At 34.7% G+C, this 12231-nt stretch overlaps 1 protein-coding gene across 4 annotated transcripts in view; it reads left to right on the forward strand.

Annotated features, from left to right (window-relative positions):
* plppr2b (phospholipid phosphatase related 2b) overlaps nucleotides 1–12231 on the forward strand; it is an 87826-nt gene that overhangs the window by 64182 nt on the left and 11413 nt on the right. For all 4 annotated transcript variants that reach the window (XM_056750723.1, XM_056750726.1, XM_056750724.1 and 1 more), the window contains 2 exons: nucleotides 784–883; nucleotides 9255–9443. In XM_056750723.1, coding sequence (XP_056606701.1) covers nucleotides 806–883; nucleotides 9255–9443 — 267 coding nt within the window. In that variant the 5' untranslated portion in view covers nucleotides 784–805. The remainder of the gene's footprint in view (nucleotides 1–783; nucleotides 884–9254; nucleotides 9444–12231) is intronic.

A 12231-nucleotide genomic window follows, 5' to 3' on the forward strand; every position in this document is an offset into this window, starting at 1 on the left:
AGAGTTGAAGATTTTTTCACTACCTATATTTTGGCAATTTGACTCGCGATACCACAGTTTATAGAAAAACTTTATTACCGTGTCTGTTGATTTTGCAATATGTTATTAAAATGTTATTGCTCAGATGTCGTTCTTTTGCATCTCTGGAGATTTGTGGAGTTCTTAGTTTTGTTTCGTCTCATTTAAGTATCAACTTAGTCTCAGATGTTTCTCCTTAAATTGCTTGTGAGAAATTACCAATATAATCAAATGAGAGTGTAATTGTTGAAACACGTGAAGGGCACGGATGTGTAAAATGAATGTATTGTAGGGATAAAATAATCTGGATTTGACTAAATGTGATGAGAAATGTTTCTTAATATTGACTTTTGATTGCAGACTTGACAAATCTGAGCTCAGTTTGAGACATTGTTGACATCTCTTCTGAAACTTTAAAGGAGACATTTGTGAGATTTCAAACCTGTTTTCTTAGGAGAAATATTTGAGATGCAAATGAGACTCAATCAAAAGTTTCCTGTTGCTCTCCATGAAATCTCATTGATGTTTAGGAGAAATAATTGAGATATAAAAGAGATCTCTTTAATTTTTCTTTCTTATGGGGTATTTTATTAATGCAAAAGTATTGTTGCATTTAAAGGTAAAAATACTTTTAATTTTAACATGTCCCATTATTTATTTTCAAAGAATAAATAATTCTCAATTTTGCAATTTATATAATGATCATCAAACAAAGTTATCTGTCCACTATGCAAATCGAACTATTCTCTGTATATATTTTTCCAGGTCTCGCTGATAAATTGCAGAGATGGACAGAAGGAGAATTGTGGTGAGAGGAGGAATCAAGGAGAGCAAATATATTGTGCCATGTTTTCTCCTCGTGGAGGTGAGTTGTGACTTCTGTTTTCTACTCGTCTTTGAGCCATCAGTTCATCCTGCCATACACTTTCAAAGTGTTTCTGTCATCTTCATTGTGCTCCGCCCTCTGTTGGTGATAAATGGAAGTTAAGAAGTCTTCAAGGGTTGGCCCATCTTCCTATCTACATGCATGTTAAACAGATCACATTTTGTCTGAAATGACATTTCATCTTTCAAAACAATATTGTTACTCTCTATCTTGGTTATGTTGGTTTACACCGGTATACAGGTTTACAACGACATCATTTTGTTTCCATTTTGCATCGAAGGTGTTGTTTTACTATTAAAAAATGAAATTTTACAGATTTTCGTCATTAAATGTCAAAAAACTACATGTTGGTATTTTCTTCACAGGTTGTTTAATTTATTTTTCAAACACGGTCAGAAAAAGACTGCTTATTTAAAAGCAAACTGGAGAAAATTTGTAATTTTACAGGGAAAAAAACTTTTATTTACAGTTTATTTATGGTGCCCCAGCTGCCAGAAAATTGTAGTATTTTTAACAAGATAATTTTTTTTACAGTTAATTTTTAAATACGGCCAAAAACTGTATCATTACAGAAAAATACAACACATTTTTAAAAAAAAACAATGAAAAGTATTTAATATATCCTTATCCTGTAATTTTACGGAACGAACATTTTTAACGGTATATTTCTGTTTCTCCATTATACAGATTTTTTCTGTAATTTTTCTGTCGGTGATATACAGGGTGTGATTATTATGAATTCATAGAGCACTGCAGGAAAGACAATTATTTTGGGGAGAAAGCACTCCGCTGCACTGCCGTCTTTAATAAACTCTGGAGAGAAACACAATGAAATGTTCCTGAAATTCTGCAGAAAAAATACCATCCAGCACCAAACACATTACGGTTGCATATACCTGGCAAACAAGTCGCTTAACCTCAACGTGAAAAATGCTGCCATCTTTGAAACTAACAGTATACTGTACTCCGTGACCTCTATATTTGTCTGTGATCTTCCCACATCCCATCATTCCTGAGTCTTTGTTGGCTCAGAGGACATCAAATACCCTGAAAGCGCTCTTAATTAATCCTGCTAATGAGCACTTGACAGCAGATCCTCTGAATCGCCTAAAGCCCATAACAGAGTCTGCCATGCTTTCAGACCAAATGTTTGCATCAGTCTTGCATCCTGTAGATATTTCTCGTGCGAACACGAAAGATCATCTCCCTGCTTTCCAAAGACCTACAAGCCACATGTACATGTTTGACAAAATGCAGGACGGGGCCTCAATTCTGAGTTAATGTAGCATAAACCATAAAACCACATCTGGTTTACTTCATAATCCAGGTTTACATGTAATGTCAAGTAGTGAAAGACACAGTGTGTGTTCATGCACAAAATAAGCAGATATCATAAAAAATCGGCTTATTATCGAAACCTGTTTTCATGTTAACTGCTGAATATTTTGAGATTGGTCAGGTTTGTCAGGTAGTGATTTCACCAAATGATATGTTAAAAGCTGCCTTACACTAATTGTTTAAGTCGCATGCAACTTTACTTTACTTTAATTATATTTACCTGACAAATAAATGACTTGGAAAGCCAATTTGATTTAACTCAAAAGTTTAAAGGCTGCTTTTAAACTGATGTTTTGAACTAAAGTTAAATTTATGTACAGCACACCCTGTCCACCAAGTATTTCAAAACCCCAGCTAGAAATCCGTCTGAGAAAATATTTAATATTAAAATTTTCTGTGGCAAAATTTGCATAAGAGACCCTAATTAAAATAATCAAAGGAATAGTTCACCCCAAAAAATTCATTTCTGTGTTGTGCTAAAGTTATTTTAATGAAATTTTGTAACTAAGCTGTTTGGGTCCCCATTGACTCCCACATAGGACAAAAGACTACTATGGGAGTCAATGGTGACCCAAAATGGCTTGGTTATATACAGTTGTGTAACAATTGGAGGATGAGCAAATAATGACAAATTTTCAACTTCTCTTTAAAGAAACAGTGTGTACACTGGGCAGCAAGCTTTATAGCATTTCATTTCAAAAGTTCTGTAGTCAGTGGTTGTTAGGAACCAGCCATGTTCATCTTTGCTCATTGCCTCCAGTAGACGCTCTTGTGAAACTGTAGCGCCGTAGCGCTCTCTACTGGAATCCAGTCCTCCCCTGTGACCCATAATCCTTTGTTCTACATTTGCATCTCATTATCAGTTGCGTTTGGTAAAATTGTCTCTGGCATTGTTCATTCCGCTTCCCTTGAAGCTGTTTCGGCTCAGTTTCATTCTGTGCTCCATCTCAGCGCTGTGGGACGAATGTTATCTGCACATTATAGGCCTGAGGATTCCTCAGCTCGGAGTTTCTCAGACGGGCTGCACACATCACTAAAGACAGGGCTTTTTTTAGGCCTGTCATAGTCCTCCTGTTGATGTTTCTAGTCGAGTTTCTCTTTTGAGGTTGTTTATTATTCATCTTTGTTTTATAGTTTGAACTATGATGTACGGATTCACTTCTCATGTACTGATCATAATGCTGTGAAGAATGTGTGTGGAACAGAGCTTTTAAGATTTAAAGATATTCAAAGGCATCGTGTAAGTATAATGCAAGTCTTCTGAAGATGTTTGATATCTCTGTGTGAGACTGAATTATGTTTTTGCTGCAATCGGATCGTTTGAAAATAGAAGAGACAGGTGTGAAATAATTGGGCATGAATAAAGGATGACAGGAATGTTCCTTAGATTTATTTTGGGGGGGATTATTCCTATCCCTATTCATACTGCTTTAAGAACACCAAAGCAAGAGCTAAATTGTGATATAGTCTCCGATTGGTTAATAATGTCTTCCGGGATTTGAACTTGCCCGAGCTCCCACTGGTCATCATCCATGTAATCTCTGAGACGTGTTTTGTTAAGGATCATTTTGTGAAGTTCTCGCTTATGTCCCCCAAAGGAGAAAACTCCTTGATGTTGAGTGTGTCTGCTGCTGAAGATGAGAACAGAGATGAGAGACTCATTCCACGAGACAACAGCTGTGGGCGGAACAGGAGCTCGTTGCCAAAAGGAAGGATTTTTACTTTGATCAAAATTAGTTTTAGTCTATCACAGGCTCGGAAAGCAAGATAACTAGATAAAGAACACAATGAAAAATGTGTTGCGGAGAAATGCATGTAAGATATGTCATTTGAGGAAATAAAGCGGTGTAAAGCACTCAAGTAAATGTTAACAACGTTATATTTTAAAATTAATAATCCTGGTACAATGTTAGATGAAAATGTTAATGGAAAGATCTCTATCACTCAAATCTCTTTATGTTTGAGCCTGTAAAAAGTGATTTAGGAGAGCACGAAACACTTAATATTCCTACAAAAATATTACAGTCATTTCTCATCTCTCTATTTAAAATACAGTTTATGTGTCATTTATAATAATACTTGTTGTCTTGTCAACAGAAATTCAGAGAACGCTTCAATGTGGTAGACTCGAGTCTTAAATCAACATTCAGATATCTGTTGATGTAGTAAACAACAATATTAAACAAGTGTGGGTTCTGTTCAGAGTGTTTGTCCTCTGGGCTTTACAGACCCAATTTCTTTTCATCTGAGATCAGATATTTTAGCATCGTGTGGGAATCATTAAACTTCCTACACAAGCTTTTATTGATCCTACACTATCGCTTTATTATGCATTGTTTCATTCAAATTATGAAGCGAAGTATAAATTCAACAAATTGCAAAATATGACATTTAAATGTCACAGAAAATATTGTATGTCTAGAATACTTCAGGTGTATTTTTGTATTAAATGCAGTTGTGTGGTTTCAATAGACGCAGAGTGATGTTACGATACAGTCAGACGGTTATTATTGCAAAATAATCCTTAAAATCTTTTTGCAATATTGGCAGATTTAGTTTCAATTTTTTATTATTTCTTAACAAAATCAAACCAAACATTTTTTTAAATATATATATATATTTGAATAATCAAGCAGATTTTAGTATTTAAGTAATGTGATTTAATTAAAGAACGAATGCAGCTACAAGCGTCTGTAAATAAAACATGGGAAGAACACTTTCTGCATTGTCTGCCATCTGTCTACCACAGCAGTCTCGCATGTAAAACTAACGCACTTTATGTGAGTAAAGTCTGCCAAAACGCTGTAAATGTATTGACACCAAACACACAAATTTGAAGAGTTTGGTTCCAAATTTTAAAGATTTTTTTTATTATAAATCAAACAACATTTTTTTGTGTTAGGCTAACTAACACAATAAAACCATGATAACATAATAAAAACAGTTTTTTTTAAACCAAACTCTTCATATACAGAAGCGTCTGAGTGTGTTTGGTGTTTGTTTAATTTTCATGCCAAATTCAGATTACTGTCCTCTACATAAGACCTGAAAAATGTAAGAAATGCTCATAGACAAAACATAGTCCGATGTTCTTTATTCCAGCAGCATTTGAAATATACTGTGTCAACAGCAGAGGGCACAGTTATACCATACATCTGGATCTGAAGCTTTCTGACAAATGTATCAAATGTAGAGACTATCAAACTTGTTTATGGGTTTTTATTTCTAATTGAGCTTCTTTTCTACTGTTAGAAACTATTAGAAAATGGAGATAGGATCACCCATAATACAATTATAAATAATAAAATTCTTAAACAAGCTTAAAGTGGTTTGATGGTCTTGTTAGCTGGTTTAAACTGTTTTAGCTCAACTCTAGTTTAACTGATCTTCAACTGGTGCCTCAGCCTTCCAAGCTTTGATTAGGTGCCTTTTGGTTTAACCTTAATTCTGAACAGAGGTTTGATACTAACTAAAGGAACCATTAAAGAAGCAATATGGGAGATTTTAGTGTCATCTAGTGGTGAGATTGGGAGTTGCAACCAACGGCCTCCATTTTGAAGCACTACGGCGGCTTACAGAGGAGTAAGATGTCGTCAAATTTTCTCATCTTTGCTAAAGGCAATAACATATTTACGAAACGTGCTCCATAGAGCCGTTTGTCCATTAAGGGCTACTGTAGAAACAACATGGTGAATTCCATGTATGGGGACCGGCGGTGTATGTAGATAGATATATCTCATTCTAAGGTAATTAAAACATAATTCTTCATTATATAAGGTCTTCATACACCTCTGAACACACAGTTATTTATATGCAGATTGATGAGACCGGGTTGGTATATAATATTGCATTTCTGTCAATAGATCCTCCAAAAATTATACATTGGACCTTTTGTTTTTTGACCATGGTGGAGCAGGTACAGCTGTTATTTATTCATTGCCGGTGAAGAAAAAAATTAAAAACTGACAAAGCAATGCACTCACCCTGAGAAATGAGGACACAAAGTTGGGTGCTTTTTAAAAGTCCCTTGTGTAATCTAAACCACTGTGACATATTCTTTAGAAACACACACACTGATAGAAATGTTTGACTTTCTCATCTTAGACATCTTAAAGCTGTTATTTCATCTTGTCAAGATTTTTATATATATATATATATATATATACATTTATTTGCTCTTGTATATTTGAAAACATCATTCATTTATTCATTCATTCGTAATGTTTGGATGAGAATAACTGTATTATTCCAAAGCAAAATGTTGGTTTCTTGTTTACCTGAAGTTTCTTGTATTTCTCTTTAGAATCAACCCCTGAGATGAGTAAATTATCAAATTATTTTGTCAATAATAAATGAGGAAGTCTTTAAAATTGTTATCTGTAGCCAACTTGGACACATCACACTTTTCACACATTTTTCTTAGAAATCATGGACAGATTTTTCTGTCTGTTGACAAAAGAAACAAAAGCCAATACCAAACCCACTTAGTGCTTTCTGAATATGGCATGTTTTGAAATTGGCACGTTTTATTTGGTTAAAATACATGAGCCAAATTACTAATACACTGCCAAATATCTATTTATCCTGAAGCAATGCTTTCCATCCAGGAGTGTTTAACCAGAGGGATAATTAAACCGTTTCCAAGCGTTACTTAAAAAGGTTTCAGTTTGCTTTAACATCTTGCTTTGATTTTCATTTCTAAATGAATTCACAATTAGTTTCTGTGCCTTGCTGATGAGTCTGTGCGGTTTTTTAACTGGTAGAACATGACATTGTCAATGCAAGATCTTCCCCGATTTCCAGGGAATATATTCTGACATCACTTTGGATGAAAGATTCTGCCAAATGAATGTGTTTAAAATGTCAAAATGACGGGTCACCCAGCATATTAAAGTTAAAATAACTGGTTGCAGACCTGTGAAATAGTTTTTAGATGAGTGAGAACAGAAAACTGGTGTTTATGCAACAGCTGAAAAACATGGAGGTGCACAGCAGGAAGAAGAATCCGAGGCGGCAATAGAAATATCCTAGTGCAATAAAGGCAATGGACTATAAAAGAGCTTAATGGAAAAGATTTGTTTATCGTGTAATCGAGCACAGATGGATGATGGTACTTGGCCATTATCCCCTTCTCTCTGTGACTGCCTTCATTAAGTCCAGGGTGCAGCAACAGGAAACTAAATTGGCAATCCTCCTTCATTTGTTTAGGCTTTTGGACCTATGAGGTGGTGTTTTATCCCTGAGAGTTTAGACCACAGTTTAGAAAAGCACACTGGGTGTAAAAGTGTAAAACTGGGTTTCCCCTTTTGTAAATGCTGGTTTGAAGCGATGTGAAAGATGAGATGAAATGAAATACCAAATTAAGTGTCAATTTGTGTTTGCACATACTGGTTAGTTTGATTTTAAATGAAAGCATTTACCCTGAAGTCTAAATAAAATCATATTTGAATGGCACATGCTGCATCTGAACTGACGATTCTATCTAAATATCCAAAGTTTGTCCAGTACGTTGTTTAGCAATGGCAACATGATGTATTGTATTTCATTATAAGACGTATATAAAATGCACTTATAATGATGTTAATGTAGCTGCTCAGATCCTGCAGTTCTGCATTTATAAACATCTGTTCTGCATTTTAAAATGCGATTTGTTGACGTTTAAATTTTAGATGGAAAACACAATGGAAGGAACATTGCTTGCTTGTAATATTGAATTTTTAGAGAAAGCATCTGATTCTATAAATAATGTCTATAAATAAACCTGAACATGGAGTGCTTTGTGGCACAATGATGTTAATGTTTTATAGGACATTAATGGAAACACTGACACAAGAGGGTCACGGGTCCAAAGCCTCCAGTCCTGCTATGCTTTTATAATTCACACTTTTAAATCTCACAAATCACCAATAAAATTATTTTGTTATGATGTGTGTTATATTGCATGTTTCGTACATTGCAAATTATCATTTGATGTATCACAAAGTTTTCATTTCATTTGTAAAGCATCATAATATATTTGATGAATATAATATCATTAATATAATTGTTAAGATATACATATATATATATATAATATAATTCAAATTCTGTTCAACCCTGTTTACAAACAATATTATTACAATTAAATCATAAAACAACTTTATTAAAATTTTTGATAGTTTCTAACAACTAAAAAGCAACTTTTGGTGTAAACCAGCTAGAATCTCTAGCCTCATTCAGGATAATGTCAACCATGTTACCCATATTCTCAAAATAGTAATCTATGAAAACTGTCATTTGTGATGTTTATTGAATGTTTATGGCCAGAAAGCGCAAATGCTTACATGTAAACTGATGTTCTTAAAATAATACTCATAAAATGTTTATTTTAATTACCTAAAGCTGACATCCAACAATTCCTTAAGATTAATTCAGAACCTCTTTGTACTTTTTACTGACCAAAATGAAACCTTAATTTTTGAGAAATTATTGCTATTTCATAATTCAAATAATGAAATCACATTAATAATAAAAAATCATGCTATTTCATCTCTTCTCCCCTTTATCTAAAAAAATTTATATTCTCCTTGCGGCAATCTACCAATTTCCTCTCCTGCTGTGAGCGCAGATGCACAGATGCACACACCCCCCTCTTTCCACCATCTCTCTCTCTCTCTCTCTCTCTCTCTCTCTCTCTCTCTCTCTCTCTCTCTCTCTCTCTCTCTCTCTGTCTCTCTCTATATTGTCATCTCTTTCCCTCCTCCCCTGTTTCTCATCTCATCCTCGATCATTCTCAACTGTCTGTTTCTTTCTCGTGGATTTTTCTCTTTTGCTTTCTTGCGTCTTTCATGCCTCTTATTTGATTTCTATAGAGAGCCACGGCTGAATTTCAAGCTCTTCTTTGCCCCCGTTTCATGTCGGCTTTACTCATTCACAGCCTGAGACCTCAGATTTCAGCCTCTGATGCGTTTCTCGTCGTCCACGTTCTAGAAGGGATTCTTAACTCTAAACTGGAATCATGTTTTATTTCCAGCTGGTGATCATGGCCGGAACGGTTCTCCTGGCGTACTACTTTGAGTATACGGACACGTTCCCTGTGCACATTCAAGGATTCTTCTGCTTTGATAAAGCCTTCTCAAAGCCGCATCCAGGACCTGAAGATGACAGCAAAGCTCCACCTGTGCTGGTGTATTCACTGGTCACTGCCATCCCCACCGTCACAGTAAGACCCTCATTCATAAACTCACACGTGTGTGTGTGTACCTCTGTTTGTCGCGTGTGCGCGCGTGAATGTGTGTGAACGTGATTCTGATGTTTTAATCATATAGCTGCTATGTTCTTCTTTTCTAGATTATGTCCTCCTAAAATGTCTTTAACACAAATGCATTCATTTGATTAGTGGTATAGCTATAAAATAAACCTGTTCATACAGAAAACCTGTGACTTGATTTCAGCCAAAAGAAAAATCTTGATTCTGTCCTGGAAAAAGATCCGTGACTTTTTCTTTCCGATTTTAGACATGGAAATAATTGTATTAATAATATGTTTACTTAGACCCTCCTGTTAAATAAGCAACACTTAAACTGGTTTGAATGGTTGCCATTTTAAATGTTCAATGCTGTTGAGACTAAAATTAGTTGACATTTTGGTCTTGGTCCAAACTTATCTTGTCTGTTTGTAACCAGGATAGATCAATAAAAGATCCCTCAATGTTGAGTCTATTATATCACATCATATGGCCATAAAACACGCAGTACAGTAACCAAACAGATTCCATTGTAAGTATTTACATTTTTATACATTTTTATTCACGTATCCAGAGTTTAAAATCCAATTTCCTTCGAAAGATTCCCTTCAAAGTGTTGTGCGCTATGATGATAGTTAACCTGAAATACAAAACTTGAGCTGAACTGGCCATTTAGGCTCATGCCTGTGGTAGCGCCCCCTGTGGCGCCAATAAGAATGCAACGCATTTGCGTTACGATTTTTTTTACTCTAGCCTGTGCATAAAAGCTTAGGCAGTAATGAACATAACAACGTTCTAGGCTTTTAGAACCGATGATCTGTGAATGTTTAGAGTGAATGCGGTCGGAACGTCGTGTCATCTTTATTTAGGTCAGTTCAGATCGAACAAGTGACATCAACAAAGTCTGATGTTTACAGTGATGCCATGCATTGAATGTAACTCAGATGAGGTCAATGCAAGAGACTGTGTTTGGTTGACTAGGGAAGACATTCTGATTCCCCAGAGGTGTCATTGATGCATTGTCAGAGGAAATGTGAATTAATATCTGTCTCCGTCTAAACACAATGAAACAGATGGTGAGATAAAACAGCATTAGACTGCCAAAGAGCTTTCTTTACTTTTAAATGTGTTTTCACACACAATCCTCATCTGTGCAAATGAGAGCAGAGGGTGAAGCTCAACATGTTTCCCTCTGCACATGGAGATTACAGCAGCCTGCGCAGTGACACCTGTCACCTATAGCTTCATATGGACAAAGCTGTGCACGTGCGTGTGTGGGGGTCTGTGTGCGTGTGAGAGAGAGAGAGAGAGAGCCGAGGATATAGTAGCCTATGACATTTCTGGATGTATCTTGTCATGTATGTGTGCAAATGCAGTCTGTGCAATATATATAGTAAGAAATTAATTTAGTGTCTTTTGTCTGTGTGTGTGTGTGTTCACGGCATGCAATTGTTTGTTTTATGTTTCGTTTTTGTGAAACATAATAAAAAATACGTTCAAAGGTTACTTCACAATAAAAAGTAAAAAAATATATATTATTTGATATTATATTATATAAGTTATATTATATTACAGTAATTATATTGTATTGTACTGTATTATATTAATTAATTAAATAAATTATGTTATGTTATGCTTTATTATATTATATTATATATAAATAATAGTATATTATATAAATTATATTATATTGCAGTAATTATATTATATTATATTATATTATATTATATTATATTATATTATATTATATTATATTATATTATATTATATTATATTATATTATATTATATTATATTATATTCATTGCATTTATCATATTGTATCAAATAATATATATTATCTTTTATACCATATAATTTCCACATTTTCTATATTATTGTCTGATAAAATCAATGAAGCCACAGGATCGTTTTTGATTATTTATGACATTTATTTTCCCAATGATTGAGCACCACTGAAACAGCAACGTCATATTTTCAACGAAAAAAAATTATTATCTACCTGGTAAAAATCACAATTAAAATTATATGTACACATTTTGGTGTACAGTAATGTGAATAAAATGCTTAAAACAATATACACAGTACCAATATTGTATTGTTGTATTTATAGCAAGAGTCTTTTATTAGCAAGAGAGATTATTGTTGTGTTTTTGTGTGTCTTCTGCTGTTTTTCATATGGACAGTGATGGTTACAGTAAATCAGGTGGAGGTTAGAAGCATCATAGTCCAACAGTAATGAGAGTTTTTACACATTCCAGTAATGAGACTGTAGGGAGTACATTTGCTATTGTTGTCATGAAAATATTGTGAAATGGTTGTAGAATAAGCTTTGTTTTCTTTCTTTCTGGCGTGAAATATGACATACGATTCACCCACAGATAAACATACATCAGTGTGAATTTACATACATACACACGTGCAATAGGTGTGTGTGAGCATGTCTATGTCTTGAGGATGATAGTGAAGGTTTGTACGCTCTCTCTGTATGTGTGTGTGTGTGTGCGAGAGTGAATATGTGGGCTGGGGGAGAGTGTGTGTGGGTGGTTTGAGGTTTCTATCTTTTGGAGTGAAATCTGGAAACGGTGGTAGTGGAAAGGAAAAGCTCTTTGTCTCTTGTCAGTTCTGGCTTTTTCTTCTGTAAACAGGCGTTAGAACTCCGCTGAAAGGTTTAATTACTGAGACACGTAGCTTCTTCAAATCTGAAGATGTCAAGTGACTCTCTAGTTCACAGCCGTCACATGTTTCTGTGTGCTATAGATGGT

This window comes from Triplophysa dalaica, chromosome 6 (assembly GCF_015846415.1).
Source record: "Triplophysa dalaica isolate WHDGS20190420 chromosome 6, ASM1584641v1, whole genome shotgun sequence".
NCBI lineage: Eukaryota > Metazoa > Chordata > Actinopteri > Cypriniformes > Nemacheilidae > Triplophysa > Triplophysa dalaica.